We start from the raw sequence: 16,989 nt of genomic DNA, 5'->3' as shown, positions 1-16,989 counted from the left end.
TGACAGAAAGCACTATTTGTCCATCATTTTCATAGACCCCTATGGTCTCACAGGAAGAAAATCAAGGGGAATGTGAGGAGAAGCTGAAGGAGTAAGTCAGTCATTTTGTGCTCTTTGTATTGGTTCGAGAGCATCTGGTCCTTTCCAACCATATATTTGAGGGACAATTAGTTGTAAGAACAATGTGGGTGTTGATGGAGAAATAGAAAGTGGACTAGAGTGGTCAGTAGTCTATGTGACAAAGTGGGCGTGCAAAGATAATTAAGACATGGTCCCCTCCATCAATAATATCATAATTATGGATTAATATTCTAGAATTAATATTCTAGATTTGATCATTTAGGGAAGGCCATAATGTACCTCCATTACAATCATTTAAATAAATGCATAACATGGATATTCTCTCTAGAATACTTCTGATGAAATTGCTTCTGAAGGCTGCAAATTGGTGCTCAAGACCCTGTTGAAAAAGTTTCCGGCATTCATTCATGAATTCAAATGCAAAAACTGTTATATTTATTTAGGTTTTATTTATAGCAGGGAGAAGAGTTAGTAAATTGACATAGCATTCGTTCTAAATCTAAACTTGGAGTCCCATTTATGGAAGATCCATGTCAGCTTTATTCTTACAAATCAGAGAAAACAGAAACAAACAGGAAACAGATCCGGATACTAGCAGTGGCCTGTGACCCAGTGGCCAGTCAATACGAGAAGCAGCTGGTTCCTGCTAGTTCAGCCTTCACCTTTCCAACTAGAGGTTTTCAGGTTTCACTCTCTGCCGAGTCAATTGCTCTGGGGGGCATTGGGGGGGGGGAATCTTCAAATTGCATTACATATCACTCATTTCTCTTTCCTATAGATTTCCCCCTCTCCCTCCAGAGACATTGATTTTCCTCCTTGGGTTTCTGAGAAAGCTTTGCTCCCCAGGCGTCTTTATCTGGCTCGCTGGCCGGAGCATTATTCACACTTCTCCCGTGGCCATGCAGATGTGACACCTGTTGCTCGGGGCTCCTGCGTCCTACCTCTGAAGGACAGCGGTCTGAATTTCTGAAGGGAGCCACAGAAAACGTTTGAAGGAAGGTGCTTTAAGATCTCTGATCCCCGAGGATGTAAACGCTCTCGCAGGTGCTTGCTTTTCTATCACTATGGGTCAGACGGTGCCTGTGAGATTCTACGGGTTCTTCATAAGCAGCTAAAGAGCTCCTCGGACTGACTCAGTGCTTTCCGGTGGCTCTGTCACATGCCCCGTCAACCTCTTCGGCCGTGTTTGGCAGATTGGGAATGGCTCGGGGGGAAATCACACCCCGTCTTCAGGTACACTGAGAGGCCCTCAGGATGTTCCTCCACTGCCCCCCACACACAGCCAAGTCATTACTCTGGCTGTGAAGAATGGAGATTTTATGAATGTAATGACAGAGGGGTGATCTCTGAAACTTATTGTGAACATAGAACTGAATAGCTGTTATCAGAGATTGTAATAGCTGGCATAATTCATATGTGCTTTACGGACTATAGGCTTTACGGCTCACATAACATATCTCATTTCATTCTCACAATCTCAAGGAGAGGCAGGTGAAGGAGTTATGAGTCTACTCTCAGCTTAGAGAAAAGAGAAGGTGAAGTAACTAAGAGATCTGCCCTGTGCTCATGGAAAACAGTGGTGGTCAAGAAATTCCCCCACCCTCCTGTGTCCAGAAAATGGCTTACTGCAAAGAACCATCCTTCCCTTATGACTTAGATACCACTCATGGATGACCCCTTTGCTTCCCTATGATGCGGTCAGACACAGACCCTCCGAATTCCCATTGTTTGCCTCATAAGTGATTAGCTGCCTGTTTGACCAATTGAGACAAAATGCCTGCTAATCTGACTGGGTCAAACTCCCGTCAGACATCTCTCCTTCCCCCAGGCCCCGGAACTTGGAGCCACCTACGCCTGAGCCAGCACCAGAATGTGGAGAAACTGCTCCTTAAGGCCCCTCCAGAGAATCAGCTGACCTCAGGAGAAGACACTTCCTGCTCAGCTATCTGATCATGCCGCCCACTCACCCCCCCCCCCGCCCCCCACACCAGGTTCATTCTAGCACTGCTTACCCCTCCTTTACAAGAAAATTCCTTTTTGCCTGAACTTTGAGACCATCTTACCGTCAGAGCACTCTTCCTATTGCAACAGTCTTTTTGAATCAAGTCCATCCTTACCTAAGTCAGGATTTGGTTTTTATTGGATGGGTCACACACTAAGGATCAAAGGTGGCCTCCTGTCACTAGCCTTGGTCCCCCACATGGTCTGACTGTCGCACCTGCCAGGGTGGGTGGTTGAATTGTAGCTCCGCTCCGGGCCCTGCTTATTCAGGCTGAGTTCCCATGGCTTCTCCTCTGTGCCCTGCAACACTGCGCCCTCTCAGAGTCTCTGGAATAAAGCTCTTTCTCAAGAAGTGAAGAACAATCTCAAATGACATCTGGTGCTCCAGGGAAGATTTATGTTGCTTTGTTTACTGTGGTGTTTTACCTTAACCTGAGAACAAGTCGTCTGTGTCCCACAGAGAAGTGAGTTAAAGGGAGGGATGGAACAGGAATTCAGGATGGAAAAATGAGAAATCCTCCCAGTGGTTGCTGTTTAGTTTGGGATGAATGCCAGGGATAGCAGATATTCTTGTTTAGCGGTGAGTTTAAAAAAATCCAAAGCCATTCCATTTTGCTCATCTTAAAGAGCGGTGCTGAGAACCACGCATGTGCCAATATGCTGTTTAGAGATGCTGGAGTACAGAGACGGACAGGTCGGCCTTTGCCTTCAAAGGCTGTATGGTTAAGGATTCAGACACATGACCTGGATTGGAGAAGCAAGTTCAGGATTACGTGCAAACTGGGCAATCAGCTCTTTAGTCCTTGGGCAGCAGTCTCAGTAATTGTGTCGCTTCTTGACCCACTTCATACATTTTTCTTTTCCATAATATCAACTATAGTGGAAGGATTTCATGTAGAAATTTTGAATTTTATTATTATAACCACTTATAGTGGTGATAATCTATGAGCTTTGCGGCCAATATATCTGTTGCTTGTTGATTCATGTGTGTGGCTGCAGGTCACCACACATTATACACTCTCAAGTTTGCTCTGGAGAAACCTCCTCACTGAGCCACCTGCAACATTACCTGCTTTTGTGGCTGGATTCTGAAAACACAATATATTGTGATCAATAAGCAGATGGCTCAAGCCCATATACATGCCAAGAAATGAGGCATCTAATTAACAGTTAGACAAGGGTGTGAGGCAATTGCAGAAGGGGGTAGAGACCCTGCCTGGGCTGGGAGACCCCTGGAGAAGAGAATCAGGGCTGGTGGTGTGACGCGTCGACTCGAGGTAGCTGTTGGAAGTGAGAACACAGCCAGGACCTTCAGGCTGTGCTCATTAGGGCTTCTCAAAATTCCCAATTATCTTTTGACCTGGCCCTGAGCAAGGCCCCTTTTCATTGCTCTGAAAAAGGAGTCAATGGATCAAAAGGAACACCCGATTTGAAATTCTGCATGGGTTTGGCTCTGGAGCTAAGTTGGCAGAACACGGAAATGAGGCATTCTCTGCAGCCAGTGATGGCAATGGGAAGGATGGAAGCAAAGGCAGGCTCTGGAGGGGGGCAGTTTGGTGCCCTGCACAGAGGTCAGAGAGAGACGATTTGCAAGAAGAGGCCAGTACGCCCCTCGCAATGAATCCCTGAGCGATGCTTCAGTTAATCTGTGAGTCCCAGCAAGCCTATCAAGAGAGCGGGGACACCTTCCTGTCCCCCGTCGCTAGGCTCAAACGGGAACAGAAGGAGGCTTTTCTCTGCTCTGTACCTGGGAGAGCCCACCGCTGAGTGTCCCCTGGCGCCAGAGCAGAAAACTGAGTTCACTGTGCCAACTCTCCCTGTGATATGTGGAATGTATTATCAACCCATGGCCAGCCTGATGTTCCCTCGTTGACTGTTTTGTTGTGCTTCCAATGTTTTCTTGGGTAGGGCTCTCCATGATGTTTCTAACGTGAAATGCAGAAAGAGAAGATAGTGCCTGGAGTCTGATATATCCTAAGACAACTCTCCTAATGCTCCTGGGACCAATTAAGACAGAGGAGGTCAAGACTGTACCTGTGGGAGATGATGTATCTCTCAAGTCCGTTGACGCAGCCTTGTGAATTAGGATTAGCACCTTGACAACAAATAAACACATTAAAAACAAAAGCAGTGCAACTTCTCTCTTTCTTAATCTGCTTTCTCTTCTTCCTTGGAGAGGAGGAATGCCAGTAGCCGAGTGAATCAAATCCAATTGCTTCTTGTTCTGGGGGACAAAAGACAAGTGGTTGGATTCTGTGGGCAGACGGGTGCACTAACCAACTACAGGTAATAAAATGATCCTCAGTGTGATGGTTCATTTTACAAGCCATGACTTGGCTAGGCTATGGTGCCTAGCTGTTTGGTCAAATACTAGTTTAGATGTTGCTGTGAAGGTATTTTGTGTGTGTATGTGTGTGTGAGGAAGATCAGCCCTGAGCCAACATCTGCTGCCAATCCTCCTTTTCTTTTCTTTCTTTTTTTTTTTTTTTGCTGAGGAAGATTGGCTCTTGGCCAACATCCAAGCCCATCTTCCTCTACTTTATATGGGATGCTGCCACAACATGGCTTGATAAGTGGTGTGTAGGTCCATGCCCAGGATCCGAACCTGTGAACCCCGTGCTGCTGAAGTGAAGCACACGAACTCAACCACTATGCCACCAGGCCAGCCCAGTGAAGGTATTTTTTAGATGTGATTAACATTTAAATCACTAGGCTTTGGGTAAAGCCAATTACCCTCCATAATGTGAGTGGGCTTCATCCATTAGTGGAAGGCCTTAAGAGCGAAGACGGAAGTTTCCAGAAGAAGGAATTCTGTCTTAAGACTGTAGACAGAGAAATCCTGCCTGAGTTTCTAGCTTGCAGATTTTGGACTCAACACTGCAACATCAACTCTTGCTGGAATTTCTAGGCTGCTGTCTTGCCCTACAGATTTTGGACTTGTCATCATCCCCCACAATTTCATGAGCCAGTTCCTTAAAATAAATCTCTCTCTATATATATATCCTATTTCTCTGGAGAACCCTGACTAATATGCTCATTCTGTCTATTCCAGATAAAGTACTCTCCCTGACCAGATGCATTGGCTAACACTAGCCTAGTTGCCTGAAAGCCTGGGATAGCGTGATTATTTCCAAGAATGGAGGGCTAGAGTAGAGACTATTTTTTTTCCTCCCATCTCCCTATTCTCCATCCTTTGTTCTTATCTTAATCTATCCAATCTACTCTTACACTCCAAGAGCATTACCTACTTTTATACTCTTATGTCTCCAAAGATGAAATTAAATAAAGAGTACGTATACAGATAATTCAGACCGAAAAGCTACCTTTCTTTGGTGTAATTTATGGGTTCAACTCTCTTTTGAGATCTTGGCTAAAGAAGACTCTCCTGGAAGATGTTGCTCTGCTATTCCTGGCAGGCCTTGGTCAAGTTGATGATTTATTATTTTAGACAGTTTTGACATGGCTTAAAATGCACAAGTACCATCTTTTAATATGTATTTATTTGCAGGGAGCCTTAGCCCATTTCCGCACCTACAGGTGGGTTTGATCTTATTTAAATGCTAAACATCTCAGTGGCTTGTCGGGCGTTAGGAACCCTGCTAGGAATGATGCATCAAAACAAGTGTTTCCACTTAGTGTTATTTTGGGGTCACCATCCACATTGTATAGGAAATAGAGTGACAAACAACAATTTGCAAAAGGAACACAATGAAGCTCCATAATTCCTCTTGTAGGCTGGTTGATTGTGTAACAAAGACTTAAAAGCTGGCATTGACATTGAACTACTGCCAGCAAAAAGAGAAAGAAACAACTTCAAATCTCCCTCTAAAACCATCCATAGCTTAATTCAACGGACAGTGATGCCAACCCTCTAAACATTCAAATGGGATTTAGATACCTACCAGGCTTACTACAGGCTGATTTTGAAATTGAATGGGTGACATATAGCATTGCGGAAAAATAATAAAATATTACATTTAAACCAGATAAACTTTTTTCCAATACAGAAAGCAAGCAGATATGGAAGCACAATCTAAGTGTGTCATTGGAATTGTTTTGCTTTTTCAATTTAGCTACTAGCTTTCAGGATCAGGTGAGAGGATGTATTTTTAAAAATTTCTTTTGTTAATTTTGATAAAATGCACAAAACATAAAATTCCATTTTAACCATTTTTTTTTTTTTTTGGTGAGGAATATCAGCCCTGAGCTAACATTCATGCCAATCCGCCTCTTTTTGCTGAGGAAGACTGGCCCTGGGCTAACATCTGTGCCCACCTTCCTCCACTTTATATGGGACGCCGCCACATCATGGCCTGACAAGCAGTGCATCAGTGCGCGCCCAGGATCCGAACCCGGGTTGCCAACAGCAGAGCACGTGCTCTTAACCTCTACGCCACGGGGCCAGCCCCCATTTTAACCATTTTTAAGTGTACAGTTTAGTAGTGTTAAGTATATTCACATTGTTGTGCAATAAATCTTGAGAACTTTTTCATCTTGCAAAACTGAAACTCTATACCCATTAAACAACTTCCTTTCCCCCCATTCCCTGGCAACCATCATTCTACTTTTGGTTCATATGAGTTTTACTACTCTTGATACCTCCTATAAGTGGAATCAAATAGTATTTATCTTTTTGTGACTGGCTTATTTCACTTATGATAATGTCCTCAAGGTTCATCTATGTTGTAGTGTGTGTCGGAAGTTCCTTAGTTTTTAAGAGTGAATAATATTCCATTGCATGCGTCTACATTTTGTTTACCCATTCATCCATTGATGGCCATTCGGGTTGCTTCTACCTTTTGACTATTGTGAATAATGCTGCCATAAACAGGAATATACAAAATATATCTTCAAGACCCTGCTTTCAATTGTTTTGTATGTCTACCCAGAAGTGATATTGCTGGACCATATAGTAATTCTATATTTAATTTTTTGAGGAACCATTATACTGTTTTCGGTAGTGGCTGTGTTACTGAACCAAGTGAGCTTGCCTCCTGGTGAATTAAATAAGACTCTACACCAGTGGAAATTGTCTCACAAAGTAAAGCGTATTTGCAGCAAATAGGAGGCCATGAGGAATCATTTCCAAAGTCATGGTGTCCCCGAACAAAGGGAATCAAGAACTTTTATTTCGGTTGGGGAATGAATATTCAAAAGGGAGAGGCAGCTATTTGCTTGCACAGGCTCAGTTGGAGAACACGCTTCCACATAATGAGGCCTAAGCTCCTCCCTAGAGAGATCTTTGCATTAAAAGTAAGGCAAAGGTCATGGGCGTAGCTCTTGTGGTGAGGCTTGGTCAGTTTCAGGATGGTTGGTGGTTACATCTCCTTAACATACAAAAGGAAAAGAAACAACTTGGAAAAACAGTTGCTTCCAAACCCACCTTTCAGTTTCTCGAGGCACCTAGTTGGTGACAGCTGCATTTTACATTCCTACCAACAATGCGCAAGGGTTACAATTTCTCCACATCCTGGCCAACATCCTTGCTGTTTTCTGTCTTTTTGTTTGTTTACTTGGTTGGTAGGTTTTGTTTCTTTTTGATAACAGCCATCCTAACGAGTGTGAGACCAAGATGTAACTTTTGGAGATAGTAGTGTAGGAACGATGCTGCATGTAAGTAGCGAGCTGAGCTGAGCTGACTGGGGAAGAAGGTTTCTAGCTGTGAGTTTCCAGGCTGCACACAGGGATTAAAGGGATCAGAGTTTTGATGGCTGTCTCCTTCCACATACTAAATCAGAAAAGTGGACCTCCCTCTCAGCTCTGGGAACAGGGATCTTATGTGTTTCTGGGCTTCTGGGAAGGGAGAAAACTCGGAGTTGAGTGTCCTGGTTAGGTTCAGGCAGGCTCAGGGCTCACCATTTCTGTCATCTGAAAGATTATTCTAATGTGCACCACTGCCAAGGAGACAGACTCTGTTATGGGCTGAATTATGTCCCCCTAAAATTCATACATTGCCCCAGAAGGTGACTGTATTTGGAGATAGCGCCTTTAAAGAGATGGCTAATTAAAATGAGGTCATATGGGTGGGCCCTAATCCAATATGACTAGTGTCCTTATAAGAAGAGGCAGTTAAGACACACACACAGGGGGAAGACTGTGTGAGGAGGTAGGAAGAAGACAGCCACCTGCAAGCCAAGGAGAGAGACCTCAGAGGAAACCAGCCCTGCCAACACCTTGATTTTGGACTTCTGGCCTCTAGAACTGTGAGACAATAAAATTCAGTTGTTTAAGCCATCTAGTCTGTGGTCCTTTGTTATGACAGGCCGAGCAAACTAATCCAGACCCTCAGAGCTCCTCTTTTTCTACAGCCACTCCTTTGGCAGTCTCATCCAGTTCATGCTTTAAACTCCATTTCTATGCTGATGCTCCAAAATGTGAATCCCTCTCTGTGGACCCCCAGGCTTATCTATTCAACCACCAAATCTACATTCTCCCCTTGGCAGTCTAACAGATATTTTTAATTCAACATGTGTAATCGGTATATTAAACAAGCCCAACTCATGCCATAATTAAAACAGACTTCACTTTGAGTTTTCTACTGTGTCTTTATTTTTTTTTTATTTTTTAATTTTTTTAAAGATTTTATTTATTTATTTTTTTCCCCCAAAGCCCCAGTAGATAGTTGTGTGTCATAGCTGCACATCCTTCTAGTTGCTGTGTGTGGGACGCGGCCTCAGCATGGCCGGAGAAGCAGCGCGTCGGTGCGAGCCCGGGATCCGAACCCGGGTCGCCAGCAGTGGAGCGCGCTCACTTAACCGCTAAGCCACGGGGCCGGCCCCTCTACTGTGTCTTTAAAATTTATTCAGTAACTTTCCCTTGGTCCCAGATATGAACTCCAGCAGCCCATAACTTTTCTACTCATCATTAGATATTTGAAATGCTCAGGGGTCATTTTAGGTAGGAAATACCGTCTTGATTCAGAAATTGGAATGGTGCAACTTGAACTTGATTTAATGTCTTTTCCCTTCCACCGATTCAGACCTGCTCCAAGCTGGAAACCTGCTGTGGCAGACAGAAAAATGGCCCACGTGACAATTGGTCAACTGGGGATTCTGGTTGGGAGGTTAGACAGCTAGTTAATGATTTGGAGTGTATTGCACATCAGTGTGGACTAAGCCCACCTAGCAGATTTTGTGAACCTCTCAGGTAAATGAAATGAATGAAATCATCTCTCCTGCCTTTTGTAAAAGCAAGAAATTGAATTTTGTCTCAGAGAGGATATGAGACTCACCCAACATTACGCAAGGAGTAACTAATAAATTCAGGACTTGCAAATCTGTCCAACTCTGAAGCTCATGATCTTCCATCTACACTGCTGTTTTCCAAACTAGGCCCTTGGAGCACGAGGATGGTTTAGGCCATCTTTGGGGGCTGGGGTGGGTTTAAGTGGGTATTAGTTTTAGTTTAGCAGAGTATTGGTTTTCTAGGGCTGCAGTCACAAAATACTACAAACTGAGTGGCTTAAAACAACAGAAATTTATTATCTTACAGTTCCAGTTCTGGAGGCCAGAAATCTGACATGAAGGTATTGGCAGGGACTTGCTTCCTCCATTGCCTCTAGGGGAGAATCCTTCCTTGTTTGTCACAGTTTCTTGTAGCCCTAGGCATTACTTGGCTAGCATCACTCCAATCTCTGCCTCTGTCTTCACATGGCTGTTTTCCCTCTGCGTCTGTGTCTTCCTGTGGCTTTCTCCTCCCTCTGTGTCTCTCTTGTCTTCCTATAAGGACCTCAGCCATATTGGATCAAGGGCCCACCCTACTCTAGTATGACCTCACCATAACTTAACTAATTACATCTGCAAAGACCATATTCCCCAATAAGGTCACATTCACAGCTACCAGAGGTTAGGATTTCAACATATCCTTTCTGGAGGACACAATTCAATCCATAACAGGGGGTGAGAAGAGGCCAAGTGAGTGGGGTTCTCATCTTCACCCCAATTTCAACTAGGGCTGCCTTGCTTTTGCCTGGTTAATACTTTGAGGTCCCTCGAAGGACTTTGAGAAAGAGTGCCACTGCTAGGCGATCTGTTGAAAACCACCTGTCTATACTGTGCCACCTCCTACAAAGAAACAGGCAAACACATCATTCCGCTGGCTTAGAAACTGCTTTTGCTTAAGGCTTTATAACTCTGGTTTTTCTTCCACATGCCCTGTCTTATTCAGCTTGGGCAGGGCACAAAAGGCCAGTCACTGCTGATGGGTGTTGCTCTCGCACCACCACTGAGAATAGAGTGAATAGCATCGATTGTGGCCATTCTCTCCATCTCTGTTCCCTTTGAGTCCCCTCGAATTGCCATATGTGCAATGCATGTGTGGTCTGCTCCCCTTGGCGGCTCCATGTCAAGTATTCTATCCCTTACGCTTTCTGGCGCCCTTGGAACCAATGGCGTCCTTTAATTAAAGGTGATGGGTGGCATGATGACAGGATTAGTATCAGTGTCTTGCCTCCCTAAGGACCAAGGAACATTGTGGCTGAAGTTTTCCCATCTGCATAACCGAGCTGTTTATATGTTTATGAACAATCTAAGAGGGGTGGCACTTCTCACCTTGCTGTTTGCTCCACCAGCTTCAGGACAATAGTAGAGACGAGTCCCACAGGAACTGTTTGGGTGTTTCATTTAATTGAAAATGTAGGGTGCTACGGCTTTAAACGCATTGCTATTCTGCCCCTTGCTTCACTGCAGAATGAACAACAATGATGTTCTGCAGAACATCAATTACAGACATTTTAGGAAGGGCTCAGCAGTTTTGTGACAATGAAGCTGTATTACTCAAGTGTAATGAGCCAAAAGAAAAAAAAAATCCGGTTTTAATGCAGCACTAGTACAGACCCATGCCCTGGCTGCCTAAGATCCTTTTCTGCTTTACTGTGGGTTTGGAAGGTGCAGGGTATTCACTCAGCCTTACAGGCACAAATGTGAAAGGAACATTCTGGCTTAAGAACTGAGCTGAAATGAATATCAGAGACAGAGTTTTCACCAACTAATTGTAGATGGAATATTCAAATACAGAGTTTGCAAAGTGCCAGCTCCCTAGTGGTCCCACCCCTAAAGTCCCCTCCCCACACACATACACAAGAAAAGCGTTTAGAAATGATCATCAACTCAGAGTAAATTCTTTTACAAATCCAATATTTATTTTATTTTCTTATGTACAGAAAGTAAACTCCAAGTAAACACAAAACCAAATAAAATCCTTTCAGCATCAATGACTTTGCCATTATTTTATTGTCACAATGAATCATTTAAACAATAGACTGTCACCACACGTTACACTTGTTATACAGAAGGAATATGATATTTGGCTATCTCAAGAAGGTTAAGTAGAGAAAAAGAGATCATAAAGCAGCCAGGGTGGGGGGTGGGGAGAATCAAAGGATTTTGAGATAATCACTCCATTAAAATAAGAAATCTAACAGCGAATCTCCAATCAAGAATAATGTAGTTAAAGGCCCAAATGCACTTCTACTCGGTTGACCCAGCCTAAGGGGCCCAATGGTACTTTATAATCACTTTGCATTTTAATTTTCCCAGAGGACATGGACCACTGATGTGTGAAATAAATACAATGGAGTTGTGGGATACCTAAACTGTGAGTTCACAGCGAGATTTTGCAGAGTACCATTATTTCCATAAGAGATTCTGGCAGTAGGGCAGTCATTTTGAATTGAGCACAGCAATGATGCGTTAGGATCAACTCATAATGTCTTTGCTGATTTAAGGCAAAATGGAAATACTTTGGGTAAGAAATGAAGCCAATGATAGCATCACATATGCAAAGATTTTTTTTAAAGCTGAATCATGTAGTTTTACTCTTCTTGCTAAACTCAGTTATCAAAAGGCTTTTCAAGAAACTCAGCATCTTTACGTCCCTCAAGCCATCTATGTACGGGTTTGTTTTAAACCAGTTAGCTCCTTGGGCCAGTTTCTTTGCTGGGTACCTGCACACCCAATTCTCTTGGAAGCAGGCAACAATTTCATTAGAGTGACTGAGGATAGAAATTGACTTGTTCTGATCTCTAAACATCTTGTGCATATTTTTTTAAAAAACATGAGAAAAAGAATATACTTTTTGAAATTCAGAACCTGTTGTTTGTAAAACTACTATCATTTTAGCATGAGCTCAGTGCTGACCTTTTCAGATCAATCTTAAATAATAAATTCTCCCAAGAGAGGTATTTCTAGCGGAGGTGGGAAAAATGTAAACTAAAGCTATAGTTCCTGTACCATAAATATCAGCCACTTTGGGCTTAGCACTCTTTCAGGGGGTGATAATAATACACGAAGCATATACGAATACATATCTTAGTTACACAGACAGAATACATGAAATTTTTGAATGATCTACATCTGGTGTTGGTATGGTTTCTAATATAATCAACACTGCCATTATGCAATTTCTTGAACACATGGTAATAACCCTCCTCATATACACACCTTTCACAGACCAAGTTCTATGCCTTCCTGTGGCAGGACAAAAATCAATTTAAAAAAATCACGTGACGGCCGGCCCCGTGGCTTGGCGGTTAAGTGCGCGCGCTCCGCTCCTGGCGGCCCAGGTTCAGATCCCGGGCGCGCACCGACGCACCGCTTCTCCGGCCATGCTGAGGCTGCGTCCCACATACAGCAACTAGAAGGATGTGCAGCTATGACATACAACTATCTACTGGGGCTTTGGGGGGGGAAATAAATAAATAAATAAAATCTTTAAAAAAAAAAAATCATGTGACACGTTGAAATTAAATTATGTATCAATTACAGATTGATCACTAGACAATGGAGGAAAATATTAGAAAAAAGTCTTCACCACGAGACTGTCGTTTGCATTGAGCTCTACCTATATATCCAGAAGGTCATCTCCACTTTCGTCACTCTCCACGGTCAGCTGCCGGGTCCACCACTTCTTAACTTCAGAGCCACAGGAAGCTGCGTCCGTCATGGGGTTCATTTTGCACACTACAGACTTCATTGTTGTCCGCCCTCCAAAACGTAAGTTGACTGAAGACACTGAATGGCTTATTGGTTTTGGTGCTGTGGAATTAACAAGAGTCCCATGAGCAACACGGTGTTGTCTCACCCTACTGCAAGTCATTCCTGAAAAACCATGGTATTCCCATGAGCGATGCTTTTGGCAAACAAGTCCTATCCACAGATGTTAAGTATAAAACTTTTTCAGCACTTGATTTTTACATTCGAAGTGGACTTTAAAATTATGTTCATGGACGACTAGTAATACCATTTGGAAAAAAATGCTGCTTGCCCCTGGCACTTTAAGATAATTATGAAAACTAAAAAATCACTAAAAGTTCCAATTTGAGCAAATATAAGTGTCATAGAAATATGTGTTCATTAGTATATACATACAAAGAAAAAAACAAAGGAAAAGAAGGGATAGCGTAACTGATAGTGAGGAGAGAGGGAGGGATGCAGAAAGAGTATGGAAAGAAAGATGTGTGTAATTAATTTTTTTTTTTGTAAAAATAAATTGAAGCGTGGCATCAGTGAAAAAGGAGGGATTCACAGACAGATTTAAAATACACTCAGGGCATTCATCTTTCCAAACCATGTGTCCAGGTAAAGCAGTGTGTGTGAAGACTTTGTTGACACACTCATGGCTTTGGGATTCCAGAGTCATGGTTTGGGGTCTCACTTCTGTGACCTGTAGATGTGTAACCAAGGTCAAGTTCATGTCTCTGAACCCAAGTTTCCTCAATTATAAAATGAAGAGAATACAAGTGTCCTCATTGGACTATTGTGAGGATTAAAATAGATTAAATGAGATGAAATGAGATGATGCAAGAAAATGCATAACAGAACTACCATATGATCCAACAATCCCACTTCTGTGTACACATCCTAATGAAATGAAATCACTATCTTGAAGAGATATCTGCACCCCCATGTTCACTGCAGCATTATTCACCATAACCAAGACATGGAAACAACCTAAGTGTCCGTACACAGATGAAAGAATAAAGAAGACATGGTATACATGTCATGGTGTATATATATATATGTACAGCAGGATATTATTTAGCCTTAAAAAAAAAAGAAGAAAACCCTGCCATTTGTGACAACATGGATGAACCTGGGGGACATTTTGCAAAGCGAAATAAGCCAGACACAGAAAGAAAAATACTGCATGATCTCACTTATATGTGGAATCTAAAAATATCAAATTCATAAAAGCAGGGAATAGAATGGCGGTTACCAAGGGCAGAAGGGGAGTTGGGGAATGGGGAGAAGTTGGTCAAAGGATACAAAGTTTCAATTATGTAGGATGAATAAGTTCTAGAGATCTAATGTACAGCATGGCAACTATAGTTAATAATACTGTATAGTATACTTAAAATTTGCTAAAAGAGTAGATCTTAAGTGTTCTCACCACACACACAAAAATGGTAACTACGTGAGGCGATGCATATGTTAGCTTGGCCACAGCAATCATTTCACAATGTATATGTTTATTAAAACACCATGTTGTACACCTTAAGTATATACAACTTTTATAAAAAAATAAAAGGGAGGGAGCCGGCCCAGTGGCTTAGAGGTTAAGTGTGCGTGCTCCGCTACTGGCGGCCCGGGTTCAGATCCCGGGCGCGCACCGACGCACCGCTTCTCCGGCCATGCTGAGGCCGTGTCCCACATACAGGAACTAGAAGGATGTGCAACCATGACATTCAACTATCTACTGGGGCTTTGGGGGCAAAAAAAAAGGAGGAGGATTGGCAATAGATGTTAGCTCAGAGCCGGTCTTCCTCAGCAAAAAGAGGAAGATTAGCACTGATGTTAGCTCAGGGTTGATCTTCCTCACAAAAATAAATAAATAAAAAATAAAAGGGAAAAAAAGAAAAGAAAGAAATGCATAGCAGAACACCTGGTACATTGTTGGTACCCCCTTAACATGCTCTTTTTCTTGCCCTTTGCTTCTTTAAACTCAGGGTGTCCCCAAGACCATGTTCCTTTAGTTGTCACCATTTCTGACATTGGGGCCACCCAGGCTTGGACCTTTAGAGGCACTTTTGACAACATCGTTTTTTTATCCATTTAAGTGAATACCAAGGACTGTTCATCTGCCTTAGGTTGTCTCTCCTATCTGTCCCTCCAGGGTCTGGACCACTGCCACCAGCTTTGTCCATGTCCTCATTACCTCATGCCCAGACTACTATATCATCCTTTGGCTCGTCACCCTGCCTCCAGGCTCTGCTGTAGACAATTCACTCTCTACCCTGCTGCCAAGTCAGTCTTCCCAAAGCGTGAATTACAAATGTCATGTCTTGCTCAGAAATCTTCACTGGATCCTAACTGCCTACAGGATGAAGTTGAAACCACTCAGCCTGTAATTTAAGGCTTTTCATGGCCTGGCCCCACCACCTACTCAATCTTGTTTTCTATCACTCCCAGCTTTGTTCAACCAGGCAAAAGCTAGGTTGTCTCTGATCTCAGAATAATAAACTCCTGGGTATGAAAAAAGATATTTTCCTCTCTGGTGTTAAGATCCACTGAACAACTTTTGGCCTCAAAATGTAAATTACACTGTCTTCTGCTTTGTGGGACAGACATGTTACAGAAGAGTTTGCAACATTACCCATCTTCTCACTTGGACTGGGCTGAGAAGGGGCTCAATTAAAGAGCATTAGGAAGGCTCTACTTTACCATGGACTCTACAGAGTTATCTACAGAGAAACCCATGTATGGAGGATACTGGGCTGGGCAGGTCATTGCTCCCCTCCACCCCTGAGTGCCCATAAAGGGATTATCCGGGCTTTCCAAAACCCCAGGTCCTCTAGAAGAAAATTCTCTCACTAAATCAGTAAAATGTGGAAAATGATAGGATTGTAAGGATTAAATGAGGGAACACACATAATGCACTTACAACAGTGATTGGCATACAGTAAATACTATAACACATATTATATGACATATTACACTATAGAAGTTTTGTTGTTCTTTTTTTGAGAACTTTGGCATTTTCTGAATGATTGTATCCATCCGCTCCCTCTTAGATTAGACAAATTTTGCCTGTTTTGAGAATGCCTCGAATGCACACAGTAAGCCCTTGAAAATCTCTTCCTCTTTCTTTCTAGATCTTGGCTACAATATCTTTGTTAATCCAGGCTGCCTTCTGGACCACGGTAGGTGAAAACAAGGGCTAATATAGTTCTATTTAGAGAAGTTATTTTGAGGGGGATGTTTTTGCTAAGGGGATATATTTTTCATTGTTTCACTGTCTATAAATAGCTTCAGATGCAGACCCATATTTTGAAATCCAAGACCTAAAACACACAAAGAGTGTAGACACCTGTAAAATGCCTCCATCGATGGAGAAAGGGCTCGAGGTACGTACCCGAGGGCAGACGCCATTGCCCAAACTTCCTCTGGGGTTTCCCGGCGTCTGCCGCATCCTGCCGGCTTCCTCCTCGGTCCGACAGGGTGGGACTCAGAAGCTGCTGCTGGCTGCTTGTCTGCGGAGGAAGAATGAAGCAGGTATCCTTAACGCTGTGCCCTCCTCCATCTCTCTGCACTGGCTGAGACCCTCATTTTGTTTTAAGGCAGGAAGAAAATACCGCAGGGAAACAAATGGGAAAAACAATATGGACCCATAGTGTCCACAGTGGGGAAAGGAGAAGTGAAAATGGGTAAAAAGAGTCAAGGAAAACCAAAGAGTCGCCATGCACATCATGAAGAAAGGAGCCGTGACTCTCCAGGACGCCTTCCCTTGGGCATCCCTCTGTGTTCCTTCACCCCCAAGGCCAAGTTCCCTCCGGGGCATGGAGGCGTGGAGGCGTGTGAACTTCACCAGGGCAACGAGGGGAGGTGGGGCAGCTGACACAGCCTGGTGTGGGGAAGTATACTCTTGCCAACCTGGAGGTCAGTAGCTAGAGCTTCAGGAAGAGAGTTCTCA

At 43.2% G+C, this 16,989-nt stretch overlaps 2 protein-coding genes across 3 annotated transcripts in view; one reads left to right on the top strand and one right to left on the bottom strand.

The window, feature by feature from the left end:
• ITGBL1 (integrin subunit beta like 1) overlaps positions 1 to 16,989 on the top strand; it is a 1,366,350-nt gene that overhangs the window by 821,618 nt on the left and 527,743 nt on the right. The window lies entirely within an intron of this gene.
• The window catches only part of NALCN (sodium leak channel, non-selective), a 293,641-nt gene continuing 289,350 nt past the window's right edge, over positions 12,699 to 16,989 (bottom strand). The window contains exons 42-43 of the mRNA XM_004423148.3: positions 16,432 to 16,549; positions 12,699 to 13,115 (exon numbers count right to left, since the gene is read on the bottom strand). Coding sequence (XP_004423205.1) covers positions 12,922 to 13,115; positions 16,432 to 16,549 — 312 coding nt within the window. The 3' untranslated portion in view covers positions 12,699 to 12,921. The remainder of the gene's footprint in view (positions 13,116 to 16,431; positions 16,550 to 16,989) is intronic.

Source organism: Ceratotherium simum, chromosome 10 (assembly GCF_057802395.1).
Source record: "Ceratotherium simum simum isolate JZ-2026a chromosome 10, ASM5780239v1, whole genome shotgun sequence".
Classification (NCBI taxonomy): Eukaryota; Metazoa; Chordata; class Mammalia; order Perissodactyla; family Rhinocerotidae; genus Ceratotherium; species Ceratotherium simum.
Note: the sequence above shows the minus strand (reverse complement) of the source record. Positions and strands in the feature narration are given on the sequence as shown.